Raw genomic sequence first — 17,933 nt, forward strand, 5'->3', positions numbered from 1 at the left:
TGAATCAAATTTTCAAATTTATATATCAGTGCTTATATCAAAATTTCAAATTTATATAAAGAATTTAAACTTATATCAATTTTTAAATTTTATTTTATATCAAATTTAAAATTTGATATAATTTATAAAAATTTGATATAATTTATAACAATTTCTGTGAATATTTATATGAATTTATATGAAAGTTTATATCACATTTTCAAATTTATATATCGGATTTTATATCGAAATTTCAAATTTATATAATTTTTAATATAATTGTTGTATAAAATTTTTAATTTGATATAATTCATATCAAAAATGAGTTTATACAAAAAAATTCTATCCAAATTTTTCATTTTCAAACATATATGGATATTTATATCAAAATTTTCTCCTTGGAGAGGAGTCACAAAGCAGCAGGTTGTGGGATTGCTGTAATTGGTTCAAACTCGGAGCCTTGCAGGAGTTCTGGGATGTGCAGTGGGATTTGGGCACTGGGTGCTCTGACATTCCCCTGGGATGTGCAGTGGGATTTGGGCACTGGGTGCTGACATTCCCCTGGGGTGTGCAGTGGGATTTGGGCACTGGGTGCTGACATTTCCCTGGGATGGTCAGTGGGATTTGGCCCTGGGTGCTGACATTCCCCTGGGGTGTGCACTGGGATTTGGGCACTGGGTGCTGACATTTCCCTGGGATTTGGGCACTGGGTGCTGACATTCCCCATTTGCTGCAGTGGGATTTGGGCACTGGGTGCTGACATTCCCCATTTGCTGCAGTGGGATTTGGGCACTGGGTGCTGACATTCCCCTGGGGTGTGCAGTGGGATTTGGGCACTGGGTGCTGACATTGCCCTGGGATTTGGGCACTGGGTGGTGACATTTCCCCATTTGCTGCAGTTCCCCTCCAGTCCCTGTCCCTGTCCCTGTCCTTGACTCAGCCCACGGCAGCTCAGTGACCCTGCAGAGTGCAGGAACAGCCTCAGGGCCATCCTCACCCACTCCCTGTTCTCCACTGAGGAGAAGCTGCTGGCAGAGCTCGATGCCATCATTGGCAAGAAGGGCACCAGGATCATCATCTGGAACCTCAGAAAGTAAGAGAAACCCAGTCCCTTACCTCTCTTTAATTTCACATTTTCTTTCAGTATTTGCAAGCATAGAAGGATTTGGAACCTCAGAAAGTAAGAGAAACACAGTCTTTTACATCTCTTTAATTTCACATTTTCTTTCAGTGTGTGCAAACATAGAAGGATTTGGAATCTTAGAAAGTAAGACAAACCCAGTCTCTTACCTCTCACTTTTCACATTTTCTCTCAGTGTGTGCAAACACAGAAGGATTTGGAATCTTACAAAGTAAGAGAAATCCAGTCTTTTACATCTCACTAATTTCACATTTTCTTTCAGTGTGTGCAAACATGGAAGCATCTGGAACCTCAGTAAGAGAAACCCAGTCCCTTACCTCTCACTAATTTCATATTTTCTTTCAGTGCATACAACCAAAGAAGGATTTGGAATCTTAGAAAGTAAGAGAAATCCAGTCTCTTACCTCTCATTAATTTAATATTTTCTTTCAGTGTGTGCAAACATAGAAGCATCTGGAACCTTAGAAAGTAAGAGAAATCCAGTCCCTTACCTGTCAATAATTTCACTCTTTGCACACACTGAAAAAAACATAGAAGGATCTGGAATTTTAGAAAACAAGAGAAACCCAGTCCCTTACCTCTCTTTAATTTCACATTTTCTTGCAGTATTTGCAAGCATAGAAGGATTTGGAATCTTAGAAAGTAAGAGAAAGCCAGTCTCTTGCCTTTCATTAATCTCATATTTTCCTTTAGTCTGCACAAATACAGAAGGATTTGGAATCTTAGAAAGTAAGAGAAATCCAGTCTCTTACCTCTCACTTTTCACATTTTCTCTCAATGTGTGCAAACACAGAAGGATTTGGAACCTCAGAAAGTAAGAGAAACGCAGTCTTTTACATCTCTTTAATTTCACATTTTCTTTCAGTGTGTGCAAACATGGAAGCATCTGGAACCTCAGTAAGAGAAATCCAGTCCCTTACCTCTCACTAATTTCATATTTTCTTTCAGTGCATACAAACAAAGAAGGATTTGGAATCTTAGAAAGTAAGAGAAATCCAGTCTCTTACCTCTCACCAATTTCACATTTTCTTTCAGTGCATGCAAATATAGAAGGATTTGTAATGTTAGAAAGTAAGAGAAATCCAGTCTCTTGCCACTCATTAATTTAATATTTTCTTTCAGTGTATACAACCAAAGAAGGATTTGGAATCTTACAAAGTAAGAGAAATCCAGTCTTTTATCTCTCACTAATTTCACATTTTCTTTCAGTGTGCAAACATGGAAGAATTTGGAATTTTAGAAAGATAAATCCAGTCTCTTACCTCTCATTAATTTAATATTTTCTTTCAGTGTGTGCAAACATAGAAGGATTTGGAATCTTACAAAGTAAGAGAAATCCAGTCTCTTACTTTTCACTAATTTAATATTTTCTTTCAGTGCATACAAACAAAGAGGGATTTGGAATGTTAGAAAGTAAGAGAAATCCAGTCTTACATCTCACTAATGTCACATTTTCTTTCAGTGTTTGCAAACACAGAAGTATTTGGAATCTTGGAAAGATAAACCCTGTCTCTTACCTGTCATTAATCTCACATTTTCTTCCAGTGTTTGCAAACATAGAAGCATCTGGAACCTCAGTAAGAGAAATCCAATCTCTTACCTCTCATTAATTTAATATTTTCTTTCAGTGTGTGCAAACATAGAAGGATTTGGAACCTTAGAAATTCAGGGAAATCCAGTCTCTTACCTCTCATTAATTTAATATTTTCTTTCATTGTATGCAAACACAGAAAGATTTTGAATTTCTTTGTGTGTGGAATAACTGGAACAAGCTGTGTGCAGTTTACACATTTGAGTCCAGCTTCCCATTTTTTTATTTTAGCAAATCACTGAGGAATTCCCCTTTTTTCCTTCTTTCCTGGCTCCACCACAACACCTCCTTTTGCATTTGCTTTTTTCCCCCCTTTAATTAATACATTTTCCCATCTTCATTCTTAGAGACAAAAATGACAAACCAGAATTTGACTTTGACAAGGACAAATACGACATCAGAATTCCAGAAGACTTGGATGAAACAGGCAAAAGAGGCTACAAAAAACAGGAGAGGATGGACCAGATTGTTCCAGAAAGTGATTACTCCCTAAGAGTACGTGTTGGGTCTTTAAAATTGGGATTATTTTTGGAAGCTGGGGGGTGTAAATGTTTTAATTCTAACAGAATCTGTTTTCTAGGCTTACTGCAGTATTTTGTACCTGAAGCCAACCATGCAGATCATCCTGAGAGGGCAGAAAGTGAAAACACAGCTGGTTTCCAAAAGTTTGGCCTTCATTGAGAGGGATATTTACAGACCCAAATTTCTCAATGTATCCTTTAATATTTCCTTTGCAGAACTGAATTCTGTGACTGGATTTTGTTCAGTTCTGTTGATACATTTGGGGTTATTTTTTGTGGGGTTTTTGGTGTTTTTTTTGTTTGGTTTTTTGTTGTTGTTGTTTTGTTCTGTTTTTTTTTAAGTCCTACTGAAGGAATTGTCTCAATATAAGAAAAGAAAGCTCTTAAGGCCCACTCAGAGTAACTCTTATTTTTTGTGTTCTCTGAAATTCACCCTATTTTTCCTTAATATCTGCCCAAAGGCCAAAACAGTCAGAATTACTTTTGGATTTAACTGCAGGAACAAAGATCACTATGGAATAATGATGTACCACAAAAACAGACTCATCAAAGCTTATGAAAGAGTTGGCTGTCAGTTAAAGGTAAGAAATTGAGGCTTCAGAGTATTTTAACATCTTGATAAATTCCATTCAAACACTGATTTAAAAAAATATGGATGGAAAGCAAGATATTGATGTATACTTTATAACATCACCTTTTTTTACTGTGTGCAGAAGTTAAAAATTGGATTAAGTTGTTTGGTTTTGAGGCTGTTTGATACAAAAATGAGTTTGATACAAATATGAATGTGAGCACATCTTTCAGGACAAAAAGAGGGGTAAAGCAGAGGATTTGTTCTTTAGGGGTTTATATCAAGACTTTCTCCTTGCAGAGCAGTCACAAGCCAGAAAATCCTTTTTACCCAGTGTAGATACAGTTAATAATTACCTCCAGCAAACTCTTGCAATATTGGCATGGATTTTGTGTTGGTTTTCCTGATAAACTTTAATTCCTTGCAGGCAAACAACATGGGTGTGGGTGTTGTTGGGATTATTGAGTGCAACTTCCTAAAACCAACTCACAACAAACAGGATTTTGACTACACCAATGAATACAGGTAATTTTATCTGCATTTTCTAGCCCATATTATTATTTCCTGGGAAACACTTGATAAAGCTGCTTCTTTAAATAGGAAGAATACAATTTTCTGGTGTTGTGGCCAAACCTAGTTTAAATGCAAACAGTTCTTTTTAGATCCTTTTTTTGTCTGCCCTCCTCTTTCCTTATAAATATTTTCCCACAATAGCCACAGCACCTTGTTCCCATGTTTTTCCTGGATATTCTTTAGTTGCTGTTCAGGAGGAGGCATTTTCCATGTGCCCAGCAGGGCTTTTAATGTGGATTTTAATGTGGAAATGTTGGGCATTGATTGCAAACATTGATTGAACCATTTCCTGTGTGTGGCACCAGCAGTTCCCTTGGCACAGGAGCTGGGGATGCCCTGGGCAGGCACAGGGAGCAGGGAATTTTTCCACTTTTTGGAGTGTTTTGAACACTTTACATGAAAAGGAGGTTTCCTCAATCCCTTGGGTTTGATTTGTGTGTCAGCACCCCAGGAAATCTGGAATTTGTGCCCAACCATGTCCAAAAACTGTAATTAAGTCAATATCCAGACAAGGGGGGAGAATCAGAGGATTATTAAAGCTGGGAAAGACCTCCAGACCTTAGAGTGCCCCATCCAGTTGTTCCTGGACACAGCTTTGGGGTGGAGGAGTGAGTTCATCTTACAATTAAATTATAATGAGCCAAGTTCATCTGAGGAGAGGGAATTCACCCAGCTGCTGCTTCATTAACGAAACAGCTTGTGCTGTCCTGGCTGCTCTGTCAGCTCCTGGGGCCATGGAGTTCCCATTCCTGCAGGGATTCCAGCAGGGCCTGGCTGGGGTGTCCCCACTCTGCTGAGCTCTTTGTCACAGGAGCATTCCCCATGGCAGCTGCATTCATTCCATGCAGCAGCAGCAGCTGCATTTCCCCTCTGCTTTCAGTGCTGTGAATGGGAATGGAACTCCCCAACTTTGTCTGGTGTTACCCCCAGCCACCTCCCCTGCACTTGGGACGTGGGTGGGCACAGGGACACCACACTTGAGACAGATCCTGGGAAGCTTCTTGTGCCAGGAGTGCTCCAGGATTTCACAAAATATTTTGTTTTGGGCTGGAAAGTTGTGAACCCCATGGAAAGGTGCCCTGCACTTCTCCCTCCCCACAAAGGGGACGTGGTCCCGTGTCGCAGACGTTTCTTCACAGAAATCCTTTCTTTTGGATTTCTGTGTGTTCTGGAGGCCAGAGGCCTCAGAAGACAAGGTAAACAATTATTATCAGCTGCTGTAGAATGTAACAAGAGTTTTCTTGATTAGCTCATTTTCTATGTTTATAATTAAGGGCCAATCACAAAGTGTAAACCAAAAACTCAGTCCTTAAGCACAACTTTGTTGTAGATTCTTTCTATCTATTCTTAGCTAGCTTAGCTGCTCTGCAAACCTCTCTCTATACTCTATTTAGCATAGTTATAATGTATTCTATATAATATATAATAAATCAAGCCTTCTGATTCAAGAAACAAAATTCACCATGTCTCTCTCTCACCACCAGCGCCCACTCAGGCGCAGTAACAGTCCCATCCATGGCTCACTGCTCCTTTCTGCCCTTCTGTGTCCCCTGGCTCAGCAGTTCCTGCAGAGCTGACCTGGATCCAAGCTCTGCTCACACTTGGAGTTCACTGCACAAACATTGGTGTTGGTGTGAGGCCCAGGGCTGGGCTGGTTACTCATGCACTGGATTGCTCAGAGCCGGATTCCAGGGGCTGCCCTCCCCTCCCCTTTGTGGTTGTTGCTCACCTCTCCCTCCTGGGCGTGCCAGCTCGGGCAGTCCCTGAGCTGCACCGAACAAAAAACTCAGAAACAAAACTGAAAATTACCCTGAGTGAAACTGAGCTGCTCCTTTCATCAGAGTGCAGAGTTTGTATCAAATGTTTGCCAGCTCCTTGTTGTAAAGTTGGACATCAGCCTGAGAGTAGCCATGAACCTGCACTTGGGATGTGCAGGAACAGCCAGAACCAAGGTCAGCTGCTGGATTGCTTTTGTGCTTTTTTAAATTCCCAGCTTGAGGCTGAGCTGGTGAAGCCCCTCCAGGATTTGCTCTGTCCATCAGCAGCACTTTTGATTTCAGTCTTTGTGCTCTGACTTGTATTTCCAGGAGTTCCTTTGCTGACAAATATGACTTCAGACAATTCCTCACTTCTACAGGTTTCTAAATAAAAACTTTTTATAAAAGAAAAAAGGAAAAGCTTTTTTCCCACTCTTATGCAATTAGGAATATTAAAGTGGTTCATGCACTTTTTCTGTCACTGGAGTTTATAAAGTTTTTTTCTGTGCTAGAATTGGATTGTTCAAGGTGATCTTTAAATTCTTTTCTTTGCAGACTCACAATAGCAGCACTGGGAGAGAAGCTCAACGATTACTGGAACGAGATGAAAACCAAGAAAAACGAGGAATATCCCTTGGCTCTGCCCGTCGAGGAGATCCAGTGAGTCCCGTGTGTGACAGCAGGGAGCTGAGCACTCTGTCCCTGGTCTGTGTGACAGCAGAGCCCTCCCTGTTGTGCAGGTGCTGACTGGTTTGGGTTTTTCAGGAAACAGCCTGACCAGACGTGGGTGCAGTGCGACGCCTGCCTCAAGTGGCGCAAGCTGCCGGACGGGATCGAGCACCTGCCCGAGAAGTGGTACTGCTCCCTGAACCCCGACCCCCAGTTCAGGTAAGGGACACCCCGTCCCCACAGCCCCCTGGCAGCAGCAGGGCTGCTCAGCTCCTTCTCCTGTGCGGTTTGCTCTGTTCTCTTCCTTCCCTCAGGAATTGTAACGTGCCAGAAGAGCCGGAGGATGATGATTTAATACACCCCACGTACGAGAAAACCTACAAGAAAAAGTGAGTTCTGAGACTTCTACAGGGCTCTAAACACTGCCAAGGACAGCTGGGCAGCATTTGGGGTGACAGTCCAGCTCCCAGAGAGATGTTCCAGAGGATTTGGCAGTGTGGGAACAATCAGTTTGGGGTGTCCTATAGATAAATGAACAATCAGTTTGGGATGTCCCATCAATAAATGAACAATCAGTTTGGAATGTCCCAGAAATAAATGGATAATCAGCTTGGGATGTCCTATAAATAAATGAACAATCAGTTTGGGGTGTCCTATAAATAAATGAACAATAGTTTGGGATGTTCCATCAATAAATGAACAGTCAGTTTGGGACATCCCATCCATAAATGAACAGTCAGTTTGGGATGTCCCAGAAATAAATGAACAATCAGTTTGGGACATCCCAGAAATAAATGAACAATCAGTTTGGGACATCCCAGAAATAAATGAACAATCAGTTTGGGACATCCCAGAAATAAATGAACAGTCAGTTTGGGATGTCCCATCAATAAATGAACAGTCAGTTTGGAATATCCCAGAAATCAATGAACAATCAATTTGGGGTGTCCTATAGATAAATGAACAATCAGTTTGGGACGTCCCATCAATAAATGAACAATCAATTTGGGCTTTCTCAGAAATAAATGAACAATCAGTTTGGGACATCCCATCAATAAATGAACAATCAGTTTGGGGTGTCCTATAGATAAATGAACAATCAGTTTGGGCTGTCTCAGAAACAAATGAACAATCAGTTGGGACATCCTATAAATAAATGAACAATCAGTTGGGATGTCCTATAGATAAATGAACAATCAGTTTGGGACATCCCATCAATAAATGAACAATCAGTTTGGGACATCCCATAAATAAATGAACAATCAGTTTGGGATGTCCCATCAATAAATGAACAATCAGTTTGGGATGTCCTATAAATAAATGAACAATCAGTTGGGATGTCCCAACAATAAATGAACAATCAGTTTGGGGTGTCCTATAAATAAATGAACAATCAGTTGGGATGTCCCAACAATAAATGAACAATCAGTTTGGGGTGTCCTATAAATAAATGAACAATCAGTTGGGATGTCCCAACAATAAATGAACAATCAGTTTGGGATGTCCTATAGATAAATGAACAATCAGTTTGGGGTGTCCCATCAATAAATGAACAATCAGTTTGGGATGTCCCATCAATAAATGAACAGTCAGTTGGGATGTCCTATAAATAAATGAACAATCAGTTTGGTACATCCCATAAATAAATGAACATTCAGTTTGGGATCCCATCAATAAATGAACAGTCAGTTTGGGATATCCCATAAATAAATGAACAATCAGTTTGGGACATCCCATAAATAAATGAACAATCAGTTTGGGATGTCCTATAAATAAATGAACAATCAGTTGGGATGTCCCATTAATAAATGAACAATCAGTTTGGGGTGTCCTATAGATAAATGAACAATGAGTTTGGGATGTCCCATCAATAAATGAACAATCAGTTTGGGATCCCATCAATAAATGAACAATCAGTTTGGGGTGTCCTATAGATAAATGAACAGTCAGTTTGGGATGTCCCATCAATAAATGAACAATCAGTTGGGATGTCCCATAAACAAACTCTGAGGGCTCTTAGGAGACCTTGGCTGTGTAACTTTCAAAGGCCCACACTGAAGCATATTGAAAAGATCAGTACATTTATTTAGGAATAAAAGGGTTCTTAGCTAAGGTGTATGACAAAAACTGATTTAGGTAATTGTGATGCTGCCTTATATTCCAGAAGTGGGAGTTTGGGGTTGTTGTAAATATTTTAATCAATAATCTAGAGGGAACTTGTTGGAAGTTAAGCTAACCTCAGATAAGCTTCCAGCTTTCTGAGGAAATTTTCATTCAATAAACAAGAATACTTGGATTATTGTACCTAGATGAGGAGTATTGTTTGCTTTTAGATCTTAGATTTAGTTTTTATAATGAATGAACAGTTTGAATCTAAACTTTTCATTTCTATTCTTTCCTTGCTGCTGTGCAGGGACAGGGAAAAACTGAAGAGGAGACTGGAGTACAGCCACCAGGTAACTGCTGGGGCTGCCAGGAGCCTGCCCTGGCTCTGCTTCAACATCCACTTGTACTTTGCAGGATTTGCTCACCATGAGGAAACCCCAAATCCCCTTTCTTAGCTGGAAAATCCACCACCTTTCTCCTTAGGAAGGGGTTTGAGAGGGACAAAGGTCCCTGGGCAGAACTGGAGGGGATGGCAGTCACTGGTGGCTGTTTTTATGGCAGGACACCCAGTTCTTGAAAGAAGACGTTAAAATCCCAACAGATCCCTTGAAAGGGGATTTGTTGGAGACAGATGTGATGAGGACATAAAAGTAAAGATGCCCCTAAAAGTGGGGATGTCAGTGGGGACAGACAGAGGTGGAACAGCTACACTTGTGCAGGGAGACACTCAAATTCAGGTTAAACCCAGATGCAGATCCAGGTGTTTGATGGGGAGGTCTGGATTCTAACTCAGAATCAAATTTTTTAAGTAGGATTTCATTTCAGTTGCATTCAAAGTCAATTTCTGACCTAAGATCATTTCTGGGGAAGAGATGCTGCATGTGCTGTTTTAACCTATTTATTTCATTTTACTGTTTCTCTGCCATTGAATCTCCCCCACTACAAAAGGAATTTCGAAAAGTGAAAAAATTGCTCATTTTGGGCCAATTGAGTGAACCCTGAGCAGCTCTCCCAGAGATGTCTGTCCTGGTGGGCAAACTCCAGACAGAGACACAGCTTGGGAAAAGCTCTTGCCTGGGATTCTGCACAGCACTTTAAAATGAAAAAGTGGATTTGCAGTAGTCTAGTCAGCATTTATCATCCCAAAATCCTGAGCCAGGGTTCAAGGAGGTACTTGGATATAGAAATGTCAGAATTTTAGGTGTTGGTATATAAAGAATTGCTTAAATCTCTCCTGAAGAATCTACTAATATCTGTTTATTTCCATTCTTAACTTACATTGTCTTATAGATCAATAATGAAATATTTTTAAAAACATCTGTTTCTTCAAGTAAAGACTTCAAACCATTCTCATCTTCGAGTGCAAAGGAAGCTCTTCCAAGGTTACTTATACCAAAATCCTCAGATGCTTCTGTAAGAAGATCTCTGCCCATTTTAATTAAAGTATCTTCTCCTCATTTGGATGCTGATAGCAGGTGAGTGGACCTGTACAAAGGAGATTCCTGTTTATTTCTAAAATTAATAAATTAATGAAAATGATGGGGAGAAATTAATGAAAATGATTGGGGGAAGCTTCAGCTGCTGAAATTCCTGTGGGAATTCTGGGGGCATGGGAAGCTCCAGGAGACTTTGTCAAGTACAAAAGTGAATGTAAGAAAATGAGAGAGGAGCATTTTTAGTGATTTGTCTGCTAAGGAACAGAATTTGTGTTCTCCACACTCCACAGGCTTTCAGTTCTCCTGAAACTCTGTGGGGGTGTTCTGGGGATACCGGGTGTGTTTCAGAATAATGTGGGAGTGTGGATGGCAGGCACTCGTTTTTACAGGAATTTATTCTGATTAAAATCCCATGCAGGTGACTTTTTTGAGTGGTCATTTTTGAGCAGTGCTCAGAGAAACACTGCACGTGCTTGGAAACAAATAATTCGGCAAAGAATTTAAGCAAATAAAGTGATGATTTTAATATTTTAATAAATAATGATTATTTTAATGTTTTCCTCCTCAGCCTCAAAAGGAGGACGCAGAGCTGTGCGACACCCGTGTCCCTAAAGACGCCTCGGCTCAGTGACAAAACATTCAACAACCACGAGGAGGAGGATGATGATGATGAAGATGTCATCATTTTAGAGGAGAGCAGCACTCCAAAGCCTTCAGCAGATCCTGATGTTCCTGTGGTAAAAACAGAATGCATCAATTTGGATCAGGAGGAGACGCAGCAGGAAAACTCTGCCGTGGGGGAACCTTGCGGTGCCACCACTTCAGAGGCAAGGAGTGAACAGCTGAGCTCAGCAACACAGACAGAGCTCCCAAAGCTGGTGGTGAAAAAGGAGGAGGTGGAAGACATCCCAGTCCAGGTCCCTGGGCCAGGGGTGGAAAAGGAGCAGCCCAAGGTCAATGGTGTTCCTGAGACATCTGTAGAGATGGAAAATGAACTGAAAAATCAGCTGCAATCATTGAACAGAGAAAAAGAAATGTACCAAAGCAAATGTGAAGCGTTAACCAAACAGGTGCAAACACTGGAGCAGCAGCTTTTGGAGATGAATAATAAATATGTGAAAAAGGAGATGTGCCATCAGGCCACGGAGACAGCTCCCTCCTGGGAAGAAGGGAACGCTGATGGGAGGAGCCTGGCAGAGGTGACAGCTCTCTATGAGCAGGCCCTGGGCGAGATGGCAACGCTCAGGGAGCAGTGCAGCACCCTGCAGAACCTAAAGACTGAGTGCAGCAAATGTGCTGATGGAGAGAGCAGGAGTGAGCTGGATGAGATGGCCGTGCAGCTGGATGATGTTTTCAGGCAGCTGGACAAGTGCACCACTGAGAGGGACGGCTACAAAAGCCAGGTAACCTGCTAAAACACTCCTAACACTGTCATCATCTCTATTTCTTACTCCCTGTTTCACAGCACTTCTACTACACAAGGTTTTGAATAGTTTGCACAGCTTTATTTTTCTTTTGATTGGCAGATTGAAGTCCTGGAAGTGGAGAAGAACCAAATGGCCTGTCAGTGTGAGGAGCTGAAGGCAGAGCTGGCTCAGTTAAAAGCTTCAATCCCCCAGGCTGTAGCACGTGCAAATGATTCTACCACCAGTAATGTAGAAGACTCTGTAAATTTTTCTGATGGAGAAAGGTATCAGTTTTGTTCTTTCTAGATGTTATTTCAAGATTTTTGTTTGTTGGTTGTATTTCAAGTGTTTTGATGAAGGTTATGTTTGATAATTGTATAATAAAATGTGATGCTTGCAATTCTTTTCTACTGCCTTTTGTGACTCCTAACTAATGTTGTTGTTTTTTTCTTTTTTATCAAGTGATGTTTGTGATTTATGATTTGTGTGAGCAGGATTGGCCCCAACAGAATAGCAAACAGATACTTCTGCAAATATCCCAAATGTTGAATAATTTCTAAACACAACTTGCAAACCAAGGAGAGAAAAGGGAGGCAGGAAAGAGGAGGGTGATCATTATTTTCTGCTGTAATGAACTTCACTTTGAGAGCCTGTTTTTCCTCTCTTGAATCAAGTGAAGAGTCTGGATTTGAAACTTTCCTGTAAGAACTCCTTGCTGCAGGCAAATCCTGTGGAATCAGGGTCTGGGGTGTGTCTTGGAATTCAACAAGGATTGAAACTTCCAGCTGGAGAGCTTGGAGCTCTTGGGAAGTGGGAACAGCACACACAGGAAAAACCCAGAGCAGGGGGAAGCAGAGTGAGCTGAGGTCCCTGCTAGGGGAGAATCAAAGGGGGAGCATCAGCTGGGATAAAAGGGGACTCAATTAAGGGATCAATTCAGCAAATTGATCCATGGGACCAGATGAGAGGCATTTCAGAGGGAGCTGAGGGCCTTGTGGTATCTGCAGAAGTTAACATTCCTGGAAAAAGGCAGTTGTTATGCTCATATTTAGGACAGCCAGAGCTCCATCCTGTCACTGCAGCCTCAATCCCAGGGAAAACATGGAATAAATCTGCCTGGAAGCCACCTGGAGCCCCATGTGAGTCAAAAGGGAGTAAGGACAAACAGCATGGGGTGACTGAGGGCACACTGGGGAGCAGCAGCAAGGCCAAGAATGGAAAAGGCTTTTGCACCTCGAGTCCTGTGTCCACTTCTGTGCCACTTTAAAAGGACATTGAGGGGCTGGAGTGTGGCCAGGGAGGGGCTGGAAAACATCCAGGGAGAAGCTGCTGAGGGAGCTGGGGAGGCTCAGCCTGGAGAAAAGGGGATCAGGGGGGACCTCAGTGCTCTGCACAGCTCCTGCCAGGAGGGGCAGGGAAAGGAGGAGAGGAAATGGCCTCAGATGGCACCAGGGCAGGCTCAGGTTGGAGACTGGCACAGAAAATTTCCCTGGCAGAGTGGTCAGGCCTTGGGCTGAGCTGCCCAGGGAGGTTTGGAGTCACTGTGGGAGTGTTCAGGAGGAGCCCTGGGGGTGTCATTTTGGGGGATTGTTGGATTGGATAATCCCAAAGTTCTCTTCCAGCCAAATGAACTCAATACATTCCTGATGCCATCAAATTGGAGAGAGCACAGTAGGGCAGAGCTGCTGCTGAGGGACTTTGACCAATTGGACAGATGAGCTGGAAAAAAATCCCCTGAAAATTCCACAGAGCACCTGTGAACTCCTGCCGGGGCAGAAGCTGGAGGAAGTCCCAGTGGTGCTGGGGTGGCAGGGCAGTGACAGCCAGCACAGCGACACCCAGCACAGCGACACCCAGCACAGTGACAGCCAGCACAGTGACAGCCAGCAGTGACAGCCAGGACAGTGACACCCAGCACAGTGACAGCCAGCAGTGACAGCCAGGACAGTGACACCCAGCACAGTGACAGCCAGCAGTGACAGCCAGGACAGTGACACCCAGCACAGTGTGACAGCCAGCACTGCGCTCTGCTGGTGGCACCTCCCCGCTCCTGCTGGGCTGGGCTGGGCCGGGCCGGTGACTCCTCCCTGCTGCCGGGCATTGGCAGCCCAGCCACGGAGTGCTGGATCCAGAGTGGAGAATAACCTGCATAATTTCCACAGACTCAGTCTTAAAAAAGAAATTGACTCACATTAAAAATTACCTGTCAGCATTTAATTTTTTTTTTCATTATAGCTCTGATGTGTGTTTATTAAAAGAATTAGCAAAAAAATGCAGGAGTTGGAAGTAACTTTCCCCACAAGTTGGTGGAGATATGGCAGCAGTGGGAGAGCTGGAGAAAGGATCTGAGAGTAGAAGGAAATGGGCCACAGAAGGGATGGCTCATGATCAAAAACAGTTTGATGAGGAAGAGGACACAGCAAAGACATCCAGGAAAGAAACCAAAAAAAGGGAGGCACAGCCTTTTCCCTGGGCTAGAACTCTCACTTCCTGTTTATATTTTAAAGCCTTTGGACCAACTCCTCTTTCTTGCCTTCTCCTCTCTTTTTCTCTCCTTTTGTTCCTGTGGGTTGTGGTAGTTTGGGTTTCTAAATGGATAAAAATCCCAGGCCTTAAAACTGCTTTGAGAAATACAGGTGGTGTGGGGGAAAGGATTGTACCAATGCTTATTGTGAAATATTTCTGACAGGAATTCAGTTTAGTATTGGTTTGAAACGCTGAGGGAAAATTTGAGGGAATATCCCCCTTCAAGCTGAAAACTGAAGAAGAGCTTGGAAAACCTGACAGATTTAGAAATGATCTTGATGCAGCTTTACCTGCATCCATTATTTTTGTTGTTTTGTGGGAGTCATGGAGCACCCCCAGCAGGATTGTGAGTGCAGCTGTGCCAGGTGAGCTCTGAAGGCAGAATCCATCCCCAGCTAATGCTGTGCTGCTCTCTCCCCAGCCTGAAGCTGCGCTCCCTGCGAGTGAACGTGGGACAGCTCCTGGCCACCATCATGCCCGACCTGGACCTGCAGCAAGTGAATTATGACATTGATGTGGTGGATGAAATCTTAGGGCAGGTGGTGGAACAAATGCATGAAATCAGCAGTACTTAAAATCTCGGTGTTTTAGCAGAGTTTTATTGCTCTTCCATTGTAACCTGTAGGTTCCAGACTGTAAATGGGGCTGCTTCACTTTATATATTTGACATAGTTGGATCTCTCAGTGTAAATATTCCACATTTAGCTGTTCACTTCCTCCTCAAGGAGCACTGTCAATACTGACCCTCCCTGATGTACTTAATTAAGGATTTTGCTTTGGAAATGTATTTGTAATTAAATTTGCAGATATTTTTACTATTAGGAATCTTAATACTTTTCTACAGACACCTTTTGGTTGACTTTGGATCTTATATAAGCATTAATACCTGTGAGTATTTCCTCTTTTGAAGTAGTGAAATATCTTAGAAATGCAAAGAAAAAAGAACATCCTTGATTTCCTTCCCAGAGTTGTGTATCCCACAGTGTTGTTCCATTGCTCCCAGCAGTGTTCTGTGTTGCATTCATGGGATAGAAATGTGAGTAGTAGGTGAGAATTTGGGCCATATTTGGAGAATATTTGTGTGGTACTACCAAAAGAAGGGTTCTTAAGGGTTTTATCCTGAAAACTGGGGATGGACCAGTTGGATGGAAGCACTTGGAAAAGGAGGGATGTTTCTTTATCTGTGGTGTAAACAACAGGGTGAAAATGTTCAGCTTCAACAGCTTTAGACAGTTTTTATTTCAGGCAGGAAAAGGGAATTCCTCTTTTTCACATCTCCCCCTTTAGAGTTATGTGCTCTAAATCTTCCCATTTTTCCATGATCATGGGAAAACCTGGAAGCAATGGTACCAAGAGAAATTCCCAGCCAGCTGCAGGGATTTCTTCCCCAGTCATTGGGAATGACAAACTGGGTGGCAAAGACAGCAAATCCATCTTTTCCTCTGTGGTGGGATTGGTCACCCAAAGAGCAATCCAGAAAAATCATTCTTGCTTTGAAATTCAATACATAATTTAATTAGTGTTCAGTATGTTAATTCTTAGGAAGTGTCTCTCTTTTTTTTTTTAATTTAATTTAAATAAAGCCAATATTGTGGCTTTTGCACTGCTACTGTCCTGAGTTAATCCTTTGGTGTCCCTTTGAGCTGCAGTTCAGTGGATTTCTTTCCATGGACAGGATTTCAGTGAAGATCTCTCTCTATGCCAATAATGGGAATGCACTACTGTTGTACTTTATCAAGAGAAATTGAATGTTTGATTTGGGAAGAGGTGGCTGTAATATAACTATGGATGACTTTTGCAAAGTTTATATTTCCCATTTCTTGGTGTGTAGCTTTTCCATTTCTTAATCATTATTTATTATGTTTCATCAGACCGTAGCTGAATTTCTTGTAGGCAACTGGCAAAATAGAGCACATGTCTATATTAAAATTGGCAAATTTGCAATGTACATTTACACTTTGGACAATGGTGGACTTACGGAAATGGTTTCTATTTACTTGTTAAAATGTATTTTTTGTAAAAAATAAAAAGATATGAATTGGAGTTTGCAGGATCCCCACTTGTGTTTGTTTCTAAATAAAGCCTGGCTCAGTCTGGTGTTGGACTGGGATGGGAATGTCCTGGATATGGAAAAGCAGCACTGGTATAATCCAGAGGGTTTTAGTGGAATGGAGCTGAATTTCAGAGAGCTGAATTTCCACAATGCAGCTGAAATTTCCAAAATCAAATTTGGAAATTTTCAAATTTCCAAATTCAGCTGAATTCCTGAGCTGAAATTCCAGAATTTCAGGAAGTTCTGGTGAGGATTCATGGATGAGCTTCCTCACCTTCAGAAATTCTCCGAGCACGTGGACTCGCACCATTCTAAGGCAGCTCCTACTGCTGTGGAACTCCTCAGGACTTTGGTAAAAATAATTTTAAAATCCCCTATTCCATGCACATCCTTGTCCCTCTGCTGGAAGGAGATGGAGAGGGAAGGGGTTGGTTTGTGGGTCAGGGTTTGGGGGTCCCTGGGGTTAAGATTGATGGAGATGGATGAGGAGGGCGCTGGATGCACCCGGACTTAATTCAATGAATGGTCTCAAACACTGCCAAAGGAGGGAGCTCCCTCAGGATCACTCACCTGAGACAGGCACAGCTGGCAAACAGGAGGGGGAAAGGTTTGGAATGAGCACAGCACAGAAGATTCCAGTGTGCAGACGGTGGTAAAAGTGCAGACACCACCAGGAGGGTGCCAGGCTTGGTGAGGCTGATCTGGGTGAGCTTTTGGGCAAAAAATCCCACCATGGCCCTCTGTGGGGACAGGCTGCCACTTCTGCCACGGCTGCTCTGCCCAGGGGACTCGAGGGACATGGGGCCACAGCCCCACAGCCCATCCTGGGCTTCTCCAGCCCAATACCCCTGGCTCGGGGTGTTACTGTTGTGAAAAATGTGATTTTGTATTTTATGATTGGCTTTTCCAAATATTCAAATGAATATTGTATGTGTTGTGTTAGAAAGTAATGCTGTATTCATTTTCTTAAACAGTGTGTTAAATATAGTTTTAGGTTATAAAAAATGTTAAAATAGAAACTATGCTATGTAAGATACATTTTAAAGAAAGGACTGGCAGTGAGGTAGCAGCCACAGGACACCTGAATCCTTCAGAGAAAAAGAATTTATTGCCCCATTATCAGAAAAAAGAAACTTCTTCCCGCCTTGAAGGCACTGTTAGGATTCAGAGGAAGAAGCTGACACTGCCCAGACAGAATCTTGTGCTTGAATGGAATTTATGCATCATGTGTGAGGTGTATGAATATGCAACAGGCTGCTGTTTCTAAGGGTTAATCCTTTGTTAACGTGGGTCCTTTTATGGGCTTGTGCTGCTGTACCCGGACATCCATAACTCTTTGTTTCTATTGTCTCATATTGTCCTAATCCAAATTGTCCAAATTATTATTACTCTAATTATATTGCTATCTTTATAACCATGTTATTACTATTAAACTTTTAAAATTTTAAAAACAAGTGATTGACATTTTTCACACTGTCATGAGGGTGGCACAGGAGGGCACAGCCCCTGTGTCCCCAAGCACGGTGGCTCCTACCACGGAGCACTGGCACAGCACCAGGCTGGGAAGGATCTGAGCTCTTTGTTGGGCCCTGGCACAATGTGGA

General features: G+C 42.2%; 1 protein-coding gene across 1 annotated transcript in view; it reads left to right on the forward strand.

The window, feature by feature from the left end:
* Window positions 1-16,319, forward strand: part of MORC3 (MORC family CW-type zinc finger 3) — a 30,037-nt gene extending 13,718 nt beyond the window's left edge. The window contains exons 5-17 of the mRNA XM_063180769.1: window positions 924-1,072; window positions 3,059-3,206; window positions 3,292-3,423; window positions 3,694-3,813; window positions 4,231-4,328; window positions 6,689-6,793; window positions 6,899-7,021; window positions 7,117-7,191; window positions 9,216-9,258; window positions 10,199-10,383; window positions 10,913-11,747; window positions 11,871-12,034; window positions 14,698-16,319. Coding sequence (XP_063036839.1) covers window positions 924-1,072; window positions 3,059-3,206; window positions 3,292-3,423; window positions 3,694-3,813; window positions 4,231-4,328; window positions 6,689-6,793; window positions 6,899-7,021; window positions 7,117-7,191; window positions 9,216-9,258; window positions 10,199-10,383; window positions 10,913-11,747; window positions 11,871-12,034; window positions 14,698-14,851 — 2,331 coding nt within the window. The 3' untranslated portion in view covers window positions 14,852-16,319. The remainder of the gene's footprint in view (window positions 1-923; window positions 1,073-3,058; window positions 3,207-3,291; window positions 3,424-3,693; window positions 3,814-4,230; window positions 4,329-6,688; window positions 6,794-6,898; window positions 7,022-7,116; window positions 7,192-9,215; window positions 9,259-10,198; window positions 10,384-10,912; window positions 11,748-11,870; window positions 12,035-14,697) is intronic.
* The last annotated feature ends 1,614 nt before the right edge of the window (window positions 16,320-17,933 follow it).

Source organism: Melospiza melodia, chromosome 2 (assembly GCF_035770615.1).
Source record: "Melospiza melodia melodia isolate bMelMel2 chromosome 2, bMelMel2.pri, whole genome shotgun sequence".
Classification (NCBI taxonomy): domain Eukaryota; kingdom Metazoa; phylum Chordata; class Aves; order Passeriformes; family Passerellidae; genus Melospiza; species Melospiza melodia.